The sequence below is a fragment of the Penicillium rubens genome (genome assembly GCF_028828025.1).
Source record: "Penicillium rubens strain IBT 27055 chromosome Unknown utg000003l_segment0_segment0, whole genome shotgun sequence".
Classification (NCBI taxonomy): Eukaryota; Fungi; Ascomycota; class Eurotiomycetes; order Eurotiales; family Aspergillaceae; genus Penicillium; species Penicillium rubens.
In genome coordinates this window covers 8,850,604-8,872,147 of record NW_026890601.1, presented here as the reverse complement: position 1 = coordinate 8,872,147, position 21,544 = coordinate 8,850,604, and the positions used below count along the sequence as shown (strand labels likewise).

At 49.3% G+C, this 21,544-nt stretch overlaps 7 protein-coding genes across 7 annotated transcripts; 3 read left to right on the top strand and 4 right to left on the bottom strand.

Annotated features, from left to right (window-relative positions):
• Positions 1-39: 39 nt before the first annotated feature.
• On the bottom strand, positions 40-312 carry N7525_009619 (uncharacterized protein; the record flags this gene model as incomplete). The annotated part of the gene is made up of 3 exons (XM_061214798.1): positions 40-75; positions 137-202; positions 256-312. 3 exons carry the CDS (start codon positions 310-312, stop codon positions 40-42), a joined length of 159 nt encoding a protein of 52 aa, XP_061069229.1.
• Positions 313-1,249: 937 nt separating this feature from the next.
• N7525_009618 (Zn(II)2Cys6 transcription factor) lies at positions 1,250-3,571 on the top strand (the record flags this gene model as incomplete). The annotated part of the gene is made up of 7 exons (XM_002563678.1): positions 1,250-1,297; positions 1,364-1,387; positions 1,443-1,932; positions 1,996-2,312; positions 2,363-2,785; positions 2,838-3,070; positions 3,124-3,571. The coding sequence occupies 7 exons, from the start codon at positions 1,250-1,252 to the stop codon at positions 3,569-3,571; spliced, it is 1,983 nt and encodes a 660-aa protein (XP_002563724.1).
• A 528-nt stretch (positions 3,572-4,099) lies between these two features.
• N7525_009617 (glycoside hydrolase family 16 protein) lies at positions 4,100-5,319 on the top strand (the record flags this gene model as incomplete). The annotated part of the gene is made up of 3 exons (XM_002563677.1): positions 4,100-4,190; positions 4,239-4,516; positions 4,585-5,319. The coding sequence occupies 3 exons, from the start codon at positions 4,100-4,102 to the stop codon at positions 5,317-5,319; spliced, it is 1,104 nt and encodes a 367-aa protein (XP_002563723.1).
• Positions 5,320-5,476: 157 nt separating this feature from the next.
• N7525_009616 (HNH endonuclease signature motif containing protein) lies at positions 5,477-6,680 on the bottom strand (the record flags this gene model as incomplete). Its single annotated transcript, XM_061214797.1, has 4 exons — positions 5,477-5,910; positions 5,976-6,275; positions 6,334-6,627; positions 6,677-6,680. 4 exons carry the CDS (start codon positions 6,678-6,680, stop codon positions 5,477-5,479), a joined length of 1,032 nt encoding a protein of 343 aa, XP_061069228.1.
• Positions 6,681-7,407: 727 nt separating this feature from the next.
• N7525_009615 (mannose-ethanolamine phosphotransferase GPI13) lies at positions 7,408-10,719 on the bottom strand (the record flags this gene model as incomplete). Its single annotated transcript, XM_061214796.1, has 3 exons — positions 7,408-8,542; positions 8,598-10,406; positions 10,511-10,719. 3 exons carry the CDS (start codon positions 10,717-10,719, stop codon positions 7,408-7,410), a joined length of 3,153 nt encoding a protein of 1,050 aa, XP_061069227.1.
• A 1,144-nt stretch (positions 10,720-11,863) lies between these two features.
• Positions 11,864-12,394, bottom strand: N7525_009614 (uncharacterized protein; the record flags this gene model as incomplete). Its single annotated transcript, XM_002563674.2, has 1 exon — positions 11,864-12,394. One exon carries the CDS (start codon positions 12,392-12,394, stop codon positions 11,864-11,866), a length of 531 nt encoding a protein of 176 aa, XP_002563720.2.
• A 5,123-nt stretch (positions 12,395-17,517) lies between these two features.
• N7525_009613 (mRNA-binding protein PUF3) lies at positions 17,518-20,387 on the top strand (the record flags this gene model as incomplete). The annotated part of the gene is made up of 4 exons (XM_061214795.1): positions 17,518-17,559; positions 17,616-17,769; positions 17,823-19,919; positions 19,969-20,387. The coding sequence occupies 4 exons, from the start codon at positions 17,518-17,520 to the stop codon at positions 20,385-20,387; spliced, it is 2,712 nt and encodes a 903-aa protein (XP_061069226.1).
• Between the last annotated feature and the right edge of the window lie 1,157 nt (positions 20,388-21,544).

Here is a 21,544-nt window from a genome sequence, read left to right as displayed (position 1 = left end):
TTCTGTACACTGTAAAGGTACTTTTCTCCGTGTGCGAGCTTATTTGCACTTTCCAAAAGGCTGATCAGGCAGTTGCTGTTGTAGAATGGAATCAGCATCGTCTGGCTTTCGCAAAGTGTTATAATCAGGGCCATACCACACAGAGGTTTGATTCACAGTTACCCAAGCTTCCATCCTGCTTGCACTTTCCTCCGGAGGGGATCTATTATGGAATTAGCTTTGAACAGGATATGATAGGTGTGAAAGGGTTGATACCGAGGTAGCCATGGAAAGGCCAACGAAGGCGAGAGCAGTGAGGATGGTGAAGCGCATGATGGTAGAGGTTTTGGAAGTTGAGGATTGTTGAATGAGGATTGAAGACTGTTGGAAGAGGCTTGTCTGTTGCGATGTTCAGTTCAACAGCAGGGCCTACTTATACCTATTTCTTGGGGGGTTTGACTCAAGTATCTATACGCGAGATCTGCTGGTCTATTGCTCTGTGTGGTATAGGGTATGCTTATACCGAATAATTATAGACGGCCCAATCGGATTTTATGGGGCTGCAGAAACCTGATGTCGATCAGGAACCGGGTTTGATCAAGTGAATACAAGTGAATCTTTGCCTTCATCTGTAATCCACATTTTCTAGCAGACAAGTGGGTTGCTTTTGTGAAATTATTAGTGGACTCCTCGCCGTTCTATTGATATTCACTGTGTACATACACATCATGAACAAGTTATAACACAATACTCGTATGAAGCCCTCAACTGTTTAGATATACTGAATATGGACATCTCCTTACAGTTTCTCCAAGACCCGACACACATCCGTGGCTAATAATAGGCCACTATATCCGATCGGGGCCACGGAGCTCGGAGGGTAGGGCTGAGTGTATACCCGCGCCAAGACGGACACGCGGTTATGAAGCGAAACTTGGAACAGTCAGGGGCTTAGCACAGTTCTAAATGTATAGAATTTATAAAAATAGGAACAAAATAGTTTAAATCTGAAATGAAGAACACATCGGGTCATTGTTGTCCAACCAGAACAAGCCTTCAACAGCAGAGCCCCCTTAGAGCCCCATAAAGAAGCGAAATGGGACCACAAGCTTCTTTATGGAGTATCAAGCTCGATAGCGATCTATAGGAATGTAGGAATCGTTTAGAGGGTTGCGCTTCAATATATATCCCTTGACTTAAAGCTACGGAATGGCGCATTTTTCTTCATCTCCCATGCTCGCTCAATGTCCTATGTCTCTCGCTCGCCAGAATGTCACCGGGGCCAGTACTTAGGGAACATTCTAAACCTCTTTCAGTGGTACGCGGCTCTTACAATTGCCACTATGCGAGCAATGCTAACTAACGACTTTGACCCCTACTCCAGTGTGATTCGTGCTTCTCTCGAAAGGTGGGATTGAACTTCATTATGAGACCGTATGGAGGGTTGCCCTAACCAAACATAGGTCCGTTGTGACAGAGGCAACCCATGTGGTAACTGCCAGGATAACAATACCACATGCTCTCGTCTACGAGTCAGCAAGCGAGCAAGAAACACCACTCAGCTAGCGGTGATAGAAAACAGAGGTCAAATATGTCCAAAGTCACTCCAGGCCCCAGACCCTCAAGATCCCCAAAATTCATTATTAGGACTACAGGATTACTCCGCAGCCATATCCAACAGCTACTCCAGGCTGGACTATCACCAGTCTCGCGGGGCATCTCCGGGCTACGATAAGCCTCTCTCGCTTCGTGATGCCCATACGACCATTCAATATCACCTGGATCATCTGGAATGGCTCACCATCAATCGCCGCCAGATCTTGGAATCGGGGTTGGGGCTGGCCTCTCAACTCTCAGAGAGTGTTGAAGACCCGGCGAACGTTGATAGTGACATCACTGTCGAAGAACAAATAAGAACTCCTTCTTTTGAACTATTAGCCTGGATGTTGAAAGGTACCCTTCTTATTTCTTGGTGCTCAGTGAACGAAAATAACTAATTGTGATATGTTTCAATAGACATCAAGGAGTCGAGCCTTGGCCCATTTGTTAGGGGCTACTTCAGACACATATCTGAAGCAACACTAAAGCAATTAGGACTCACTCTGCTTCATAGGAATGGAACGCCTCACGACTTGCTCATCAGCACTGTTTGCGTCAATGCCGTGGCTTCCAAGTTTCTGACTGCCGTCACCAATACTGGAATTGACAGTGAACTGATCCATGAAATGACACATAGCGTGGTGAAATTCCAGGCCTCAGCAAAAGTAGCCCTTCGAAGCATTTCTCTCTTATCGACTCCGTCGCTCGGACTCTTGCAGGCGCTTCTTTCCGGTGTAAGTATGTACAATCCTGAAAAGAATGTGTCAGATCTAATGAAAATCAGATATTCCTCTATCAAGGATCCGGGGACATCACTGCATGCTGGGAACTTACCAAAGCTGCCTGCAGGGTGTGTACCAGTCTAGGCCTTGACACTACCATGAAGACGGGAGGCACTGTGTGTGAAGAAGAATATTACTGTGTCGCCTGGTGCTATATCCTGGATAAGAATTTTGCTTTCAGGATGGGAAGATTCGAGACTTTACTTGATATCGAAATTGGACACTTCACTTCCGGCCAACCCAGCCATCAACACTCCACGTCAGACCTTTTTCGGATTTACATGAGTCTCGCTGGAGTACAGGCTGCTGTGCTGCCGTACCTTACGTGGCACTCTTCGATGCTGACAGGTGGTTTATCATCTTCACATGGAATGGGCAAACATTGGTTGGTGAATATGCAACAAATTCAAGAGAGGATCGAGCAAGTACGGGAAATACCCAGATACGTTTTACTCGCATCACTGACTCATTATTTAGATCTCGGGCCCGTATCCGGCGTGGAAAGGACTAGATGCTCAGTCTGAAATATCAGCTCTTCAATTCGCCTATCATTCGGTCATGACCGCCATCTTCCATGTCACCGGAGGTGCAGTAGACCAGTCCGTTGACATAAGGAAGCAGCGTTTGTTAGAAGCCCACCATGGCATATCTTCACTAGTGTCGATATGTATATCAGCCGAAAGGCAAGGTACGGTGGCCCTGTTGCACTGGTAAGCTATGTTCTGCACATGAAAACTGGAGCGAACTCTGACCAGATGTCCAGGACACTTCTCGTCTACCCTATCACCGCATACTTTGTGCTATTCTGCAATGTCGTCGCAACGTCAGATACTGATGACTTCAAACTCATGACGACGATTGCCGATTGCTTGACACGCATTGAAACAACAAGTCGTCCAATTATTCAAGTGCGGGCAATCTTCTGTCACTTTTTATCTCTCGCTGCGCAGGTTTTCGAAGATGAGTCTAACCCAATGATGGTAACTCGAGATCATCAAGTACAGCCCGTGCAGTCTCACTCAAATACATTGCATTGGATGCCTGACAGCCTATTTCTACCCTCGACGGCTGACGCCATTCCTCCTTTTGCCCCATCCGTACTGGCTGGAATGGATGATTTCCCTGGGATGCTGTCCATTTTTCCGGAGAATGAGATGTTCACACCCTTTAGCGATCATTTTCCTGAGTTTGAAAATGATCCCAGCATATGATTCACTTTTATGCCGTCTCGAGTATCTCGCGCATAGGTTCTGAAATGTAATACATATTGTATTTGTCTGGGAGTTGATTACAATGCTTTTCACGTTTTCCGTACAAAACAACATAGGGCTGATGTGAATAGCCTGTTTACACCCACGTGAATTCTACGCAATAAACCCAATAGGCCGAACCAATTGGATCCTATCAGACTCTGAATATTGTTGAAAGTAATGTCGTTTATTCAGGGCCATAACTCTTGAAATTAAACCGAGTCTCATCGGGCAAGTATTTATCCCCGACTATAAATAACCGGCACGAAACTACACTGTCTCAGGGAATAGACACCTACGGACCTTGGGGGTATGTAGTTATTCCATTAAAACCCTCCCATCTCCCACTCCTTTCTCTTTAACTCTTGCTGTCTTTTCAGGGAACTGCCTGTCATTACTCTTGGTTGTTAACCTTGACTCCTTCTTTCATTCGTTCTCTTTATTTCTCATTATACATATTTCCGTTCCTATATCAGCCCGATATATCAAATGCCTTGCTACTTGAAGTATGCCGCTGCAGGCTTGGCCGCTGCGACTCTGGTCTCAGGTCAAACATTTAGCGACTGCAATCCAATGCAGAGTATTTCACACTGTAATCCAAAACACAGCACCTTCTGACATGCTATAGAAACTTGCCCGGCCAATGTTGGCACAACCCAGTCGAGACAAACATTCGACTTCACCAAGAGCTCGGATCTAGATCAGTGGACGACCACTGCCGGCCACGTCAAGACGGGCTCAAACGGCGCCGAGTTTACCGTCAACAAGCAAGGCGACGCCCCCACCATCCAATCCGACTTCTACATCTTCTTCGGCGAAGTCTCAGTCACCATGAAAGCAGCCCCCGGCACTGGCATCGTCAGCAGTATCGTGCTTGAGTCAGATGATCTTGACGAGATTGACTGGGTAAGCGACTATAGACCCATTCTGTCCTTGTCCCAAATTCCTTATATCTAAACTCAATATCTACTTAGGAAGCCGTCGGTGGCGACACGACCCAAATCGAGACGAACTACTTCGGAAAAGGAGATACCACGACATACGGCCGCGCAATCTGGGAGCCTGTCTCGACACCGCAAGAAACATTCCATACCTACAAAGTCGTCTGGACGAAAGAAACCACCACCTGGTCCGTTGACGGGAAAGCCATCCGCACGCTATCCTTCAACGACGCGCAATCCGGCACAAGATATCCGCAGACGCCCATGAACGTTCGCATCGGCATTTGGGCCGGTGGTGACCCGAGTAATGCGCGGGGCACGATCGACTGGGCCGGCGGCGAAACAGATTACAGCAATTCGCCCTTCACTATGTATATCAAGGACGTCACTATCGTCAACTACAACCCGGCTGAGTCTTACACCTGGTCTGACCAAAGTGGATCTTATGAGAGTATCGAGTTTACTGGTTCTACTGGTTCTACTAACTCGACTTCGTCGACTTCGTCGACTACCTCGAAGACGACTTCCGCTTCTAGGTCGGTTTTCACATCCTCCTCGTCTGTTGTCGCTATACCTAACAGTTCCGGATTTAGCAGAAGCCTTATCACTGCTGCTAACACAGCCACGCCGTCCAGCTCCGGCTCGGTTTCTTCTCGTCCCAGTGAGCCCTCTGCTTCTCCGGTTTTCAATGCGGCTTCGGACTTGACCGCTGGTGGTTTGGGATTCATGTCTTTCCTTGCGGTTGTCTCCGGGTTTCTTTTCCTGTAGATTGTCTATACCGGAGTGGGAAGTTTTGATGTAAGACTAGCAGAGAAAACAGTGTATGCATTAGGGTGGACGAAAAGAAAGAGAGAGACAGAGCGCAGGCAAACTATCTGGTTTCTCCCAAAAAGGAGGGCGAACCTGGGCGAGTCTGTACCAATTTCTAATGCACTGATAGGGTATCTAACCATCCGCCAAGTCGTAAGCCTGCAAGATATCCCAAATGTGTCGATCCATCTTCTCTGACATCCAACTCCTCCATATCACGAAGGACCCGCTCAATGTATTCGCCAGCGCCGCTAAGTTTCATAATGAGTGCAATGGCGCGGTGGACCCCGAGAAGCCGGGAGGATGGCGGATCTACCGTACGATGAGGACTTAGGGTAAGCGATCGTGTGACGGGAAACAAGGGATCACGTAGGAAAGGACTGCTTTCTGTCGAGTCAATCCTATACTGGTGTCGTATACCAGTGGGTTTGAAGTAGATCTTGAATTCGCCGAATAGCCGGTGGTAATCCAGCGTTAGAGTGAGGGCGTTCATAGGACTGTCGATCTTAGGTCCATCAACAAGATGGATTATTCCAGGATCGAATATGTCTAAGATCCGAAGAGCTTTTTTTCTTAGAATCGCTCTAGGTATAACATTAGCAACGTTAAAATACCAATCCTAATAATCGGATATACCAAATCAGTTTCGCCAGAAGCTACCGTCGTCAGACAATAAGGGAGAATGTAGGCAACCTCCAAGTATTGAAATTCATCGCTGGACTTATCCTTCAACAAGTTCCCGTCATCATCAGCACAAGATTCCGCATTCTCCTCGAAACGCTTTCTGGCTGCTGCTCTATCGAATTTCCGAGACACTACACAGCGGTGGTGGTCGCGTATAAGACATTTCTGTCGTAACACAGATGATAACGACGCGGGCGTTGGTTGTGGTGTCTTGACTGATGATGCTCGAACTGCAATTACGAATTAGTATATACTACAAATGAAGCATATATATAAGGAGTAACGAACGGGGAAGAAGGAAATTTCCAACGATATACTCAGCAAACCTTTCTAGGCCTTCGTGAAGCTTGTTTATTTGTTCTGGTTCCCATGAAAAAAAGCCCTCGAAGAATGCCAAGGCGTGAGTAATATCAGGATCAACGGCATGTCCTTCATCAGAGCGCAAGTCCTCATAGATGTATAAGAGGAAGAAAGTCATGAAGGTATCCGGCGATGGAACGTGCTCGAGAGTAGCCTGGATAAGTGCCGCAGGCCGATAGCCCTTCCCAACGGTTGTCTCGGAGCCATAATGCCGTACAAAGCCTGATCACTAGGTTCCTTGCCGACTCATGCTGTTGTGGTATTAACTGACTCATGCTGTTATGGTGTTACTATTGAGAAGTCCAAAACTCCGTCTAGGGAGGACTGATGACGGTGAGTCGCCATTGGGAACTTGCCAGCCTTAGGGTGAGGGCGAGGAAGATGGTGGAGGCATGTGATGAGCTGACTTATATCGGGCTAAACGTCGGCCCGCGAAGTATACGGGTGGCACTAACCGCTTCAGGTCAACGGACGACTCAAGGTTGATATAGATTCTTCGGCCAATTTGGGCCGTGCCTTTTGAAAACGTCGCTACTGGGCTATTTTTACCTCCCGTTGCATGTGTATACATACACAATACCTCCTCCCCTGGAACCGAGATGGCGCGCGTGTTGCCGCGGGCTTGTTTTTGGGTGTCTTGGGCGTACTTTATGTGAAGCTTATTTATTTAATAGACCGTGGTCACGATTATAATAAAGTACCTAACAACCGACATATATAGTCGAAGCAAAAGGAGATCGGAAAGAGAAGTGAGGGAAATGTGATATAGAGCACATGTACAAATGTGAGAGCGAGGCGATGCAGAGAAAGGGAAAGATGCGAGGGTTTGATGTGTACAAGGCTGTAGCCGTAGAAAAGGAGAGATGTAGTGATTGGACGATGGAAAGAGAGATGAGAGATCTGGGGACGGAAATGCACATTTCCAAGCGTGCATTTTCTATGTTCAACCTGAGATTGGGACTTGTATTCCCCAGCCCATGATTCCTTTTCAGAACCTCATCGTCACCAACCGAAAATCTCGGCAACACTGAGAGTACTCCAACGCACACCACCGACAGCAAAGACCATCAAGACGACGTCCACAACAGCCAGCACCACCGAGCCCATCATGAAGCGAGGGCTGAAGATGCGGTACAGCATGAGATGGCGGCGAAGGTGGCCGGCCCACATAGTCGTGGCGAGATTAATAGTCGCCAGGTAAATGATATGGGTTCCAGCGGCCTGTACGACATCGGAGAGGATACGTGTGGCGGGGTTCTTGTTGGGATTGGAAGCGGGGACACGGTCGTGAGTCTGGAGGGGTCGTTTCCAGAGGACAGTGAGGGGGACGGCGATGGCAGCCAGGATCTGGGCGCCGAAGGTATTGAGGATGACGAGCAATGGGGACCAGGGGTATTGGATCGTTGTGAGGGGGATGAAGGCTGTTTCCCACTGGATGCTGGAGAGCGTAGCCTGGTGGCCTGTTTTGAAGTAGTAGAACGAACCGAGGACGCCGAGGATGACGGGGCCGATGGAAGAGTTTGACTTGGTTAGGCTGTTTGTGTCGAGAATTTCGAGGAGGGAGAGGATTTGCCAGAGGAGGAGTGCGATGGCGCCTTGGCCCATTGGCTTCTGCATGAGTATGATGGCGAGGGCGAAGTTGATGAGTAGGAAGCAAAAGTGGGTTCCGTAGATGTTGCCGAAGCCGAGGATTGTGACTTTTGTTCGTGGGCCTTGTTGCTGGCCGGCGACTATAGGGGCCGGTGGGCTGCTGGGATCTTCGGTGGGTTTGCTCACGTTGATGCTGATGCAGGGCTTGGAGTAGAAGTATGCTGCGGTGCCTGCTGCGAACGCGAGGACAAGGACGAACTGGGCTAGGAAGACACGGACGAACTTCAGGGTTTCCTCGCTTACGGGTAGCCACTCGCCGTCGTCGGCGCCTTCGAGAATCCAGAATAGGGAGGTGACGAAGAGACCGAAGCGGAAGGCAAAGCCGATCCATAGCGAAGCCGCGCCTTCATAGGACTTGGAGCCGGCGTAGAAGGACCGCACGACGCTGGGCAGGAAGAGCGTGACCAGGAAAGGAATGGCAAGCTGCCAGGGGGCGGAGGTGGAAGAAGTCGATGAAGCATAGTACGTAGAGCGGCAAAAGGGGCATCTGTTCTTCACGGCAGAGGCGAGAGAAAGATGCGATTCGGCCTAGAATCACGAACAGAACGGAGTGGTATACACCTAAGACGCGGTCCGTGGTCTGCTTCTGCCGCATGGAGGAGACACCTGCGCACACGCCGAATGTAGTGAGGAAGAACAGAAGAATCTCATCTTCCCAGATAGTGTACGAGTTCGACGCAAATCCAAGAGACTGTGAAACGGTGAAGAAAAACGCAAGCCACCCCCACATGCCATTTGGAAGAGGCGGGGTCATGTTTGCAGGCTTCTTGATGATAGCCGGCGCGGCCCCGAGAATGCTTCCAGCGGCAGCCAGCAGCACGGCTCCATCGACCATAGACATCTCGGTCAGGCCGGTCAGGCCAAATGCAGAACCAGCCACGGCACCAACGCCAGCACCCACGCTTGCGAATTGAAGCAGATCGGACGTGAGCTGGGTCCGATCTGTGTTCAAACCTCGCGCATAAATGATCAACAGGACAATACTAGCAAAGAGAATCACAACACCTTGAATCATGCTTGGCACATCGAACCGAGCCCACAGTGCACGACAGATATCGAGAGTGTGACGTTGGTACTTGCGGAAAAGCTCATTGCTAGCGCGAGCAGCAGTAGATTTGGATGAGAAGCCCTTGGAAGCAAACTTCCACTCCTCTTCTGCAGCATTCCAAAGCAAAGCCGACTCTTCATCATCACCAGCACCTCTAGCAAGCGCATATTGGTGCTGGTATCGCTTGACTTGGGCTGCAGCCAACCGGTTGACAGTCGCCAGATTCGCCCAGTTGTTCCCACTTGCGCCAGCGAAAGCCTCTTCAATAGGTGAACCTAGGTTGTTGAATGGGATGGGCATCCCAAGGAGCAAAGACAGCGTCGGAACAAGGTCGATCTGAGGCACGAATCTGTCGCGCGCGAATTGCGGCGGAAGGAGCGTATCCTTGCTTGTGCGTCCGAAGATGCCACGCTTAGAGTACATCCACAGCGCGGCCTCAACCTCGTCATCAGACTCACCGCCGTGGTCGCCCTTGATGTCCATTCCGTGATCTCCCATGACGACCAGAAGAGTCTTATCATCGAGCGCAGCAATGATATCGCGAATAACACGGTCCATTTCCTGAAGCTTTGATGCCATCGCAGCATGGTTAGGACCATATCGGTGGCCTGCATGATCTACTCCAAGGTAATGGCCAAAGATGACATCCCATTTCTTGCTGTTCTCTGGCTGGAGGAGCGGGAAGATATGCTCCGTGACGCCATTGTCGACGGTGTGCAAGTCCCAGACATTGAATGAGTCGTACGCATGTGTGAGATTGGTATCAAAATATCCCGGGAACAGTGCCTGCCAGGTATCATCACCGAGGTGAACCAAGTTCTTCCCGGCGCTGTGCAACTGTGCGACAAGGTTGTCCTCGTCGATGGCGGTTCCAGCGAAGTTGGAGCCTGCTTCCAGGAAAGTAGGCAGGGTTCCGGTGGTCAGGCCTTTCAGGCGGTTCAGTGTGGTTGTTGGAGGATCCGCGATGAATGGCAGGAGGAAGGCGTTGGCGGGGTTTTGCACTGCGGTCTCGTAGAGGACAGGGATGTTGTTGTGGAAGAGGTGAACTGTGTCACTCTCTCCCTTCGGGGCGAATGGAACAGTGAAGTCATAGCGGAGTGCGTCGATTATGATGACAACAGCCTTGTCGAAGGTTTTTTCGTGCCAGCAGCCCTTCTGCTGTTTACTCCCCAGGGCTGTAGTGTGCGGTTGGGCCAAAATGTCTTCGAAAGGCAGTACGTCGCATGATGATTTGTTCTCGAGGACCATGCGCGTGAGGAGAAAGCCTTTTGTGAACAGGTAAATACCGGCGACATGCAAGAGTCTATCATTCGTCCAACGTCAGTTCGATTTTATTTTTCAGCGCGTCAAGCCTGCAGCGGGGATTTGAACCTCAAGCTCTGCTAGGCTTGAAAAGGAAGCACTCACAATATCCACGCCAGAACACCCATCACGCCAAAATGCTTGGCCTTGAACTCATTCTCAAGCTCCAGCGTCTTCAGACCATCTTGCTTCCGCTTGGACTGCCCGCCAGACGATTGGTCGGAGCTGCGGGGGATGGTAGCAAGAAGATCGCTTTTTGAGCCGCTGGGGTTTTGGCTAGTTCCCATAGGCCCTGCAGGTGGTATGACTGCCATTTCCAACGTCTATTATATAGTCTCAGGTCAAGGTCGGGGGTAGCTGGCGCGCCAGGTCGCAGATCTGGCTGCTGGAGGCCGAAGGGGCACCGAAGGGACCGTGAGCGATGAACACAGTGTATTTTTCAGAGGCAGGGAAGCCGAGAGCAAGCACAATTGAGCCGATTGAACCGGTTCAAGCGAGATCCATCGAAGTCGGAGAAAAAGTATAGGCGGGGGACGGAGGAGATTGCGGAGGTCTGTACCCCTTTCTGTGCTCTGTCGAACGGCTTCCCTATATATCAAGAAGCTATATCATGCACATCGTTCAAAGGAGAAATGTATACAAAGCGCAATTAAGGGGAAAGCTGTTCAAGTAAAGAAATTCGAATTTCCCTGACAGTCGCGGAAACCACGGGTTGGGGAACCCGGCATCGGCGTTTCTCATTGGCCGGCAGGCGGCGGATACACAACTACATATATAGTGCTCCATACACCCACTGACACTATGCACACAGAGAATAGAAAAAGAAAAAAAATGAGAAAAAACTTCTGAGGAAAGGATAGATTCCAGATTTGCCTAAATACGGCGAAACATACATAGGAGGACTAAGTACATACATTATCCAGCTGCCGAGTACCGGGTAAAAAAGGCACATGAGAAGGTAAGTAAAATAGAGGGAGTCCCTTAAAACATAAAAACGGGACCCCATAAAGGGGGAAGAAGAAGAGAAACTCGAAAGCAGGAGTACTGTCACATGTATATCGGACCCTAGGAACGTATCAGGGACGAAGAGACATGAGGAACCAGGCTTAAGAAATAAAACGCCAGAAAGCAGAGAAAAAATCGGCAGGCCCTCGCTATGAACGATCCAGCTTCAATAAATATTGGGCTCCAAGCAGCGTGGAGTACCCATGAGTCTGTCAGAAACAGGGGGTCCAGACGGTGTGCTTTAATGAGACCAAATGGAAACTGAAGGGCATATGTGCAAGCCATGTAGGCCAAATCAGGGAAGGAGGGGTATGTAAGAGGTAAAATCGCAAAAGATGTTTGCCAGGGTACTCGTCATGTTTTGATAAGTCGTCGAAGGTTGAAGAGAAATTGAGTGCTATGCGGGCGGGATACACGGTCGGTCAATTGGGCAGTGGGTTTGAAAACACGCCTTTAGTGATATGTCTTCGTCTCCTCTTTCTCCTTCAACCCGCCCATCCGTTCAATGTCCAGGGACTGGAAGCGACCGGTATCGGTGCTTTGGTAGGGTGGAAGCTCTTCATGGCAGGGTTCCAAACCGATGCTGCCCGCGTCACTGATTCGGACAACAACCATGCGGCCAGAGGTGCGTTTTCCGCTCGCATCTTCTTCCTCTGGGAAGGTGATGCGGATTTCGGGCACAGGGCTAGGTGGAGGGCTGTCGGAGTTTTCCATCAAGCTGCGTTTCTCGTCATAGACAAGCACGGAGTCGGTCTTATTCGTGGAAATAGTCAAGCGGCGTCTGTTGGGGGCCTCTCCATTGTGGACTGGGAGCACGTTTTGGTTCCGGGACTGGCGCTTGCGGCGGAGGATGAGCAGACCACCGACTAGGGCGAGGGAGAGCAGAACGAGAACCAGGAGAGCGATGAGTAGGTCGACCATGGTGTTCGAAAGTCCGCTGTCGCTGTCGTCGCGAGCAACGATGCGGGGGAATAGGTTGTTCATCTTGTCGATTGTCGGTTGTCGACGGTTAGATTTTCAATACTGAGTTTGAGGACTGTATGATCGGAAATCGACAGATATGTATGTGATCGTCGATTTCGGATTCCAAGGAAGGTCACGGAATCAATCCGGCGAAGTAAACAGTCGAGCACGATGGAATGTGCGTGCAAATTATCGGTCACGGGATGATCGGAAAAAAAAGAGCGAAGAGTCGAAAACGAAAGTGAGTTAAAGAAAGAATGGACAGCAAGGTGAGCCGCTGAAAGAGTGAAGCTGGCACCTGCGAAGGAAAAGAATGGAGGGGATGGGGTGAGAATGTGGAAGGGAAAACAGAAAAGGGAGGAAGGGGAAGAGGAGAAGGTAAGCCTAGAACGCTTGCTATTGTTAGTGTAGGGCTAAGCTATTCAGAGCTTAGCGCTCTTCCTTGGGGGTTGCTCGGGGCCTCTTGGCCACAGGGGTCAACCAATCACAGTTTTTCAGTGCCTGGAGAACGGGCCCTCCGGGGGCAATTGGCGCCCTCTCATTCGTTGGGCGACTCCACTGAACTATGCCTGTTTATTTTGGTTCCCCTGAGGCCCCCGCTCATAAACTCATAAACCCGCATAAATCCATGAAGTAGATAGTGTGTTGTACGAACTAGCATGATAATCTGTTATATTTTGACCTCCGAGAGTAAATTTTTTGTAAACTATAGGTAGTCATGGCTAGGGCTTACTCTGGTCGCACAAGCGTGAATCACTCGGATTTGGGTTTACGGTGCAATAGAAGGATGCCTAATTGCCTACTCCGTATATGGTAACATGATACGTGCTCTCTCGAGGCCATACTCGTGCAAAGACAAGGCAGGAAATGAGTGTTTCAAAAGTATGTGGAGAGAGATTAGATCATGCACCTGATCTTTGAGACATATAAACAAAGCCCTAGCACGCGTCAGCCCAACACAACAGTGAGTATATGTAAATAGCAACCACTGTCGGGAATAAACAATAGGAAGCAAGGAACAGATTGTTGAGTTTCAGAAGGTCGAGTTATAGTATCATATGTGTGAAGTTGACTTCGTCGGTGGACTATACCGAGGTCTCTTGAACAACAACCATGATTTACTATGTTGTACACTTCTTATAAACTTTCTTCAAAATATGAAACGACTACTATAATTAATATCTAATTGCACTCCCATTGGGTTAATCCAAAATAAAGTAATGTGTTAAGCTCCGAGGTCTGCCTAGGTGGATATATATAAAAAGACATCACATGCCGAGTAACAACATCACAATGCACTGGGCTATATTCAAAAAGACCATCTAGGTGGCAACAAGGGCCAGAGTAAGCATCCATACACCCCCAGGCCTGACATTCAAGATCACTATAGCCACTGTTTGCCACATGTTAGATGTATCAAACGCCTGAACTGCACGTATCCTTCTTGCTGCCGCCACATCGGAGAGACACAGGACGACGGCACGCGATTCCAGTGCCACAAATAAAGTGCTGAGTTCCACGCAGTTACTTAGTGTGTGGTATTTTGGTGCTTGGTGCACCCGATTAGTGGTAGGATGGTGTCAGAAGATCTAGTCCTTATAACGAGTGTCTGGACGTGATCCCACAGACTGTGTTTGGGTATTTAGGGCACCTTTTAGGTCTTCTTCAGCTAATACTCCATATAGTATGTTGGTTGCAAAATATATTCCGATGAGTGGTCTCTAGTTACTTTGAGTTCTCATGTGTGGGCCATTCTAAGATTGACTAGTGTGCTGACACATGAGAGATACAATGGAAGTTACCTACCTAGGCTTATATACCGCGCTTCCCCGATATCAATTTAAGCCAACCTAAAAATGCAAAGACATAATATAGATGATCTAGTACAGATTTGATGCTCTTGAAATCTCACCCCGGCCTTCTATCAATACTGCCAAGAACTGGCACTCGAGATCAAAAACACAACTAACACCACGTCGTTATCAAAATTTGCCAACTCACCGACTGGCATCTCCTATGCTATCTTAGCATATGTACATGGTAGTGGGCAGACTATGCACCTTTTACGATGCGGTCAGGGGCCGCCAACACACAGTTCGATACCTCACATACCCGGAGAAATGATGATCTTAGGAAAAGCAATAACCCAACACCCACTGGTAACACGGCCAACGCCTCATAGTGTCTGCAAGCCCACGGTAATCACGCTCGGGGCCACTGACTGTGCTTAAGCCTACAGGAATTGGACGCAAGGCAGGCAATGCTCCTCAGAGATCAGATCTGGGGAAGGTTTCTGCGAGTGATGGCCTGACACTTGCCCTGTGCAACCCCTGTGCAAGGATCCAGAGGTAAGTATCCTTGTCAGAGTCTCCCTTTGCCAGTCTATGTCTCGGCCTTTTTCCAATCTCGCCGGGAGGGATTACACCGCGATGACTGGACACCGCACGTTGACGGCAAATGTTCGCCAACCGGCACATGCTAGATGACGACCGTTCCTTTTTTTACTCTGGGGCTTATGGGTTTCTGACCCGGACAGTGAGTACCGATGTCTCGTCATTCAACTGCCACAATTTACCCACTGATCCAAGGGTCAGTGTGACGATGGGCCGAAGCAAGGGGCTAGCCGAGTCTACGGAAGTCTACCCAGTCGAGAACCTTTTTCCGCGGATAATTCTTCTGGTTCTAGCACTCTTAGGGCCGGCGTACTTCTATATCGCGCGAGACTATTGCAAAACTCGCAGTTGGGATTTGACTTGGTCATTGATCTATTGAGAGTTAGAATCAAGGGATCGGGCAATACCAATCCCAACGCACGGCCACACGGGTGAAAAACTGACAGAACGTCGACAAAAAAGGAAAAAAAAGAAAAAAAAAAAGGCCAAAACACAAGAGCGAAACAAATTCCCCCCTACCATTGAGTTCCTGACCAGGCGGAGAAAGTAAGCCAACGAGAGAGACGCCTTGCCAATCCTGGAATGGCAGGTAATGCGCAGGTAATCCACAGTTGGAAAAGTGGTCCTTGGCTCTTTCAAGAATGTTTCCGGATCCAACCGGACGTGATACGAGATTCGTTTAAAGAGGATAAAGAGGGTTGATCTAGCCCTACCTAGATGGGTATAATATTCCAAGATCGGGTATAGGTCTATATGTATATATTAGAGTGTACCTTACTTGAGGTTAAGACTAAAGTGGGAGGGGCTTAGTGGGCCCCGATCGGACCTCCAGAAACCTTCAATCTTTCAGATAAGCTGTTGCCGAGAATTATACTAATGCTTCATTTAGTGCTCCGTAGGGTAGAACCTCGGCTTCTATGAATTCCTTTTTCCCGATTCTTTTTAGCGAGAAACTTTCTTCCCTATAGACATCACCGGCTCCATTCGGGAGTATGATCTGTCTTTATAGGGATTCCATGGTCAACCCAGATGCCAGGGAGTTCTCATTCTCCAGTGGAGTGGATAGGAACTTTTGACCGAAGTGCTAAATCTCCCCAATGGTGACTTCAGATTTGCTCGTTCACCCCTCTATTACGTGACCCATTCGGTACTCTTCCAGGGACTGTTTGTTAATGGGATAAGCTAGACCATGGAAGATGTGACTTGTTCTAATAAGGCATAGAGAATGTATAAAGAGATAGAATTGCAATACAATATGTAATAGAAGTTAGAAAGATATGTATTATATATTATATCTTACCTATATGTATACCTAGTATGATATATCTGATATAACAATATCCCGATGTAAAAACAAGACAAAGAGATGGGGCCAGGCTAAGAAAGAAGCGCCGGGAGGTAGATCGCGGTGACGGTCAGATACATGCGCCATAAACAAATGGGTAAAAAGATACTTGGGTACACAGCCAAACTCTAACCTAAACCCAAGTACCACTCTGTCCCATTCAGGATCGACCTCTTCATATGGTTATGGTATTACGCGGCAATACAGCGGCTGATCTGCCTGAGAAATCAATCCTCCATCTTGTTATCTATCCAATTGACTCTCTGTTCTGTTCTTTTTTTTTTTTTCTTTTCCCTTCTTCTCTTTTTTTTTCGTGTGACTCTTTTTTTTTTCTAATTGTCTTCCTTTTATTTCAATCGTCTCCTCTTTTTATTTTCTTTTTGACCTTTCCTTTTTTCCCTCCATCACCGCCTCACCATCAGAACAGCCACACAGAAAAAAAAAACCCTTGGGCTGTCATGCTGGCGCCTGTGTGACAGCTGGACTACATTAATGCCGTGCCTTGTCTCTCGTCCACATTCCCTTCCATCAATCCTCTGAATCCCGGATTCTCATCCTTCTTGCGCGAGCGCATTCCATTATCCTCTCTTAGTTCGCTACTCGAAAATCTTCCCCCCCTCAGATATCCAAGACCATCCCTTGCCTACGCCAATCAATCTAGGGTCCCCCAACGTTCTGATTGCCATTCTCGGGGATCGCCTCTCCACAAGGCACATGAGGACGATCGACACACTGGGAGATTCCTGGAGCATGCACGGAGCAGAGTAACGTTGCGGCGCCTCCTCAATTCTGAACCTTCCGGCAACTTGCAACCCCACAGCTGCAGCAAACGAAAGGGTGATAATAATCGTTCCAATTCTTTGTCACCTTGCATCTTCTATCGCTGTCAGGCTTGATCGACCTTCCTGCCACCCTCAGCATTTCTCGCCTCATTCAGAGCTCGTCGCTCTTCCTCCCTTCCCTCTCCCTTCCTCTCTTGCTCCTGTATAATCTGTACATGTCCTGGGTTCGCCGCTGAGCAATACAGAAGACAACGTTCGTTTTCTTCATTTCGCTCTTTCTTGTGATCCCTTCTATCCCCTCTTTTGGTGAGCCTTCCCTTTCAGACACCTGGACACCCTAGCTGCCCTTGTACCTGTCTCCAAACCCGACATCTCGATGCAACATTGCCCGAATATGGTTCAAACCCTGCTAACACGCGCCCCTTCTCTATCACAGTCTTATATTCCTTCGTGTACGCCGTCTCTGGTGCCTGGTGCCCGGTTGCAAATACTAGTCGACACAGCATCGGCCGATCGTCTCATCTCTGTGATTTATTACCACGAGACAACACTCCGAACCACAAATAATTGTCGCCGTTCGAGTACATATCGAATTACTGTTCTGCCGATCGGATATTTCCTGGGATGGCTTCTACCATGGCCGCAAATGCAACCAGCGTACACAACGTGAGTGGCACCATGGATGTCGATCAGTGGGATGCGCATGATAACAGGGACTCTAGGCACGATCAAACCGGTCCAACATGAGTTCATCCGGAATGAACGACCGCAACCGCGGATCACAAGGCAACAGTGTCGGTAAAGGTTTCGGTGCTAGTAAAGCTAGCTGGAAAAACAACATCTGGGGTGACTCCAACCTAGGAGGATTCGGAGATGGTGAGTGAATCGTCTCCCGATCACGAATTGAGCTATGCTTACCCAGCTTGTAGAGCAACACCTGAGCGAAACTGCATTCGAAGGCAAGTCTGGATCGGGTTCCCTTCTCTCTACATCGGAGTCGGATGGCTGGTCGGGACGTGCCAACCTGCCATGGAGCACCGTCAACACCAACCCCTCCTTCCAGAATAGAGGTCTTGCAACATCCCCCACCCAGACTCGTGCGAATGACCGCAGTGCTCCTGCTATCAACGAAACCGGTGATAGCTCGTACTTTGCCTTGCCCCGCACCACTGGCATCGGCGCCAACACTGGCGCCGCGAGCCACCGACCCTACCTCAACGCTGGGTCGGAGGGTGTGTCCCCATCCGGAGACGGCATCTCCTTCGGCGGGTTTGCTGGTCGACGCCAGATGAATGCTACCGGTCTGGGTGGTAGCCCTGTGGGAACGACTTTCCCTGTGAAGCCTGGCTTTGCGAACCCTCTCGATGGTGCAAGCGGAGATGGCATGGGCGCCTCAATGGGAATGGGGTCATTGGGATCTGGAATCGGCGAGCATGTCTCTCCGCCCCAGGGTCGCAGCGCACTATCGCACGCCTCTCACAACTCCGCTTCTTACACCACCCAACGCCCCGCTCACTCTGCTCATCCCTCCTTCTACTCTGACACTCACAGCATCGATGGCCGGTACAGCAGTGGGTCGATGGATCTTACCGCCGGGTTTAACAAGCTGCAGCTCAACGACGCTAACTACGCGTCGCAAGCGGCCCAACGACCCTCGTTCGTTCCTCACGCATCCTTTGATGGCACCTTCCAGCGTGGGAAGTATCAGAACAACGAAGATTCCTACCAGGCACTTGGATACACCGCAGAGGCTGCACAGGAGATGCAGATTGCTTATGCGGCACGATCCAGAGCAGCGAACACCGGCTCCATCTCACCCTCGGATTATGCCCGCATAGATAGCCCGATATATACCGGTGTAGACGGGGCCGCCGCTCAGTACCGCAACGCAGGTGCGAACGAAAGCCAGGTGGCAGCCTTTGAGCGCAGGCTCCGAAATTTCCAGGAGCAAGAGCTTGCCCAAAACGCCTCGCGGATGCAGTACCCTCCTTCTTACGATTTCCAAGCTTACCAGGCATCTCGTTTGAACGCTATGTCCGGGTTCTACCCAGTAGGCCATCTTAGTGGCCTTGGTGCGGCTGCTCTGGTGCCCCGCACCCAGCGCGAGCACGACCCTACCCAGGTTGTCCGCAGCCCCCTCCTAGAGGAGTTCAGGGCCAACAGCAAGGGCAACAAGCGCTACGAGCTGAAGGACATCTACAACCATGTTGTCGAGTTCAGTGGTGACCAGCACGGCTCTCGCTTTATTCAACAGAAGCTTGAGACCGCGAACAGCGATGAGAAGGAGCAGGTGTTCCGTGAAATCCAACCCAATTGTCTTCAGTTGATGACCGATGTTTTCGGTAACTACGTCGTCCAGAAGTTGTTCGAGCACGGCAACCAGACCCAGAAGAAGATACTCGCCAATCAGATGCGCGGCCATGTTTTGGCCCTGTCGACCCAGATGTATGGATGTCGAGTGGTCCAGAAGGCCCTGGAGCATATCCTCACTGACCAACAAGCTGCGATGGTCAAGGAACTAGAGAACCATGTCCTTAAGTGCGTTCGTGATCAGAATGGCAACCACGTCATCCAGAAGGCCATTGAGCGTGTTCCTTCGCAATACGTGCAGTTCATCATCAATGCCTTCCGCGGCCAGGTCAACAGACTCGCTGCCCATCCTTATGGCTGTCGTGTAATTCAGAGAATGCTTGAGCACTGTGAGGAGGTCGACCGCCAGTCCATCCTGGCCGAGCTTCATGCTTGCACCTCCAATCTGATCCCGGACCAGTTTGGAAACTATGTCATCCAGCACGTTATTGAGAACGGTGACGAGAAGGACCGGACCCGCATGATCGACATTGTTATGGGACAGCTCCTTGCTTACTCCAAGCACAAGTTTGCTAGCAACGTCGTCGAAAAGAGCATTGAGTTTGGTGCCGAACATGAGCGTAATCACATCATCAGCACTCTAACCTCTACGAACGACCGGGGTGAGAGCCCTCTCCTTGGTCTCATGCGTGATCAGTATGGCAACTATGTCATTCGTAAGTTCAATACCGTCACTCGTTGTGTGATCTACTAACCCTCCGACAGAAAAAGTGCTGGGCCAATTGAAAGATGCCGAGCGTGAAGCCCTCATCGAGCAGATCAAGCCCCTTCTCAGCCAGCTGAAGAAGTTCAGCTATGGCAAGCAGATTGTTGCTATCGAGAAGCTCATTTTTGACCCCAATTCTCCTGCGACCGTCCCTCTGTCTCACACCACGTCTACCACTCCCCCTCACTCCCACAAGTCCTCTCCACAACCCGTCAAGCGTTCAATTCCCACTGAACAGCCCCGGGCTCCTTTCGTGGGTAACGCACCACCCACCCCTCCTCCGACGGATGCGCAGACCACCGTCGATACCACCCTCGAGTCGAAGGGCCTCGCTAAGAGCACAGTGACCTCGGTTTCGAGTCCCGAGACAGGCAACACCGGTGTTACCGTCCCGGTCGATGTCGCTAGTGCTCATTAATTCGTTGCACACTTTATCTTGCTCGCCCAACATAATCTTTCTAATCCTGATATGATCTGAGCCGAGTGACTTCTTGTTCTCTATCTAATATGGGGCGTATACATACAGGGAATCAGGCGGGATATATGTTACCAACGTCTATGTGATTCTCCCCTATTTGACCATGGCTTTGACGGCGCAAAATGAGGGCCTGGAATGTTTTTATTTCTTTTTATTTCTTTGTTTCTTTTCTTGTGTTGATCTCGATCTCGATCTCGGACCACCGACTTATTTCTTATCTTAACTTATTTGTTCTTGTTTCTTTCTTGACATGTTCATTTATTCTTACGATTGTGTTTGTGAATCACTGTCAATGCTCCTCGATATGAGATCCAGGTCCGAGAATCGATATGGCTCCGGCGTTTTTGTTCTGTCTACTTCTTTCATTTATTTTTATTTTGTCACGGGGTTAAGGGCTATGATGGGGAAAATATCGGCAACCGGCTCGGAAAGGGGGAACGGATTTGATCTTTCGCTCTTCATGATTTCCGAGCGCATATGCCATAGCATGGAGTCCCGGGCCTTCCACATTTACATTGGGATCCAGCAGAAAATACCAGGAAAAGAATCAATCAACCACTTTGCACAGCTTGTGCCATGGCATCCGCATGATCTATCCAGAACCACCTACTACTTATTTCTTTCATCAACACATTTCTTTCCGATATTCTCTGGCCGACAACGTATTCCAAGTCAGGGTCAGATTCCTGATCGCGGGGTCCACGGCTTTCCTTTCGCATCAAGGTGTTCTTGTCAAAGGTGTCCTTGCTTTTGTGCTTCTCCGTTAGCATGGACGATGCTACTTGGCTTGGGAGTTTGTTTTAGCTGCCGGCTCTCGTGGACATCGTGTTGCTTGTTTCCGGGTTGCCATGCTGTGTTGATACTTCCTCTCGTGGTTTTTCTTTCTTTCTCTTGCTACTCTGGCTGTATTATCAATGCATTATGACTTGACTTTTAACTTTGCTCTAGTATCATTGGGAATGATGTAGATTTGTACCAGCTCGTTCATACAACCTAGCATAATCAGCGCCTCTAGCTGGAGACTCTGATGTAGAGTATCGTAGTGCATAATAACCGTTTCGATCTTAGCTAACTAAATTATCCCAAACATTCGAGAA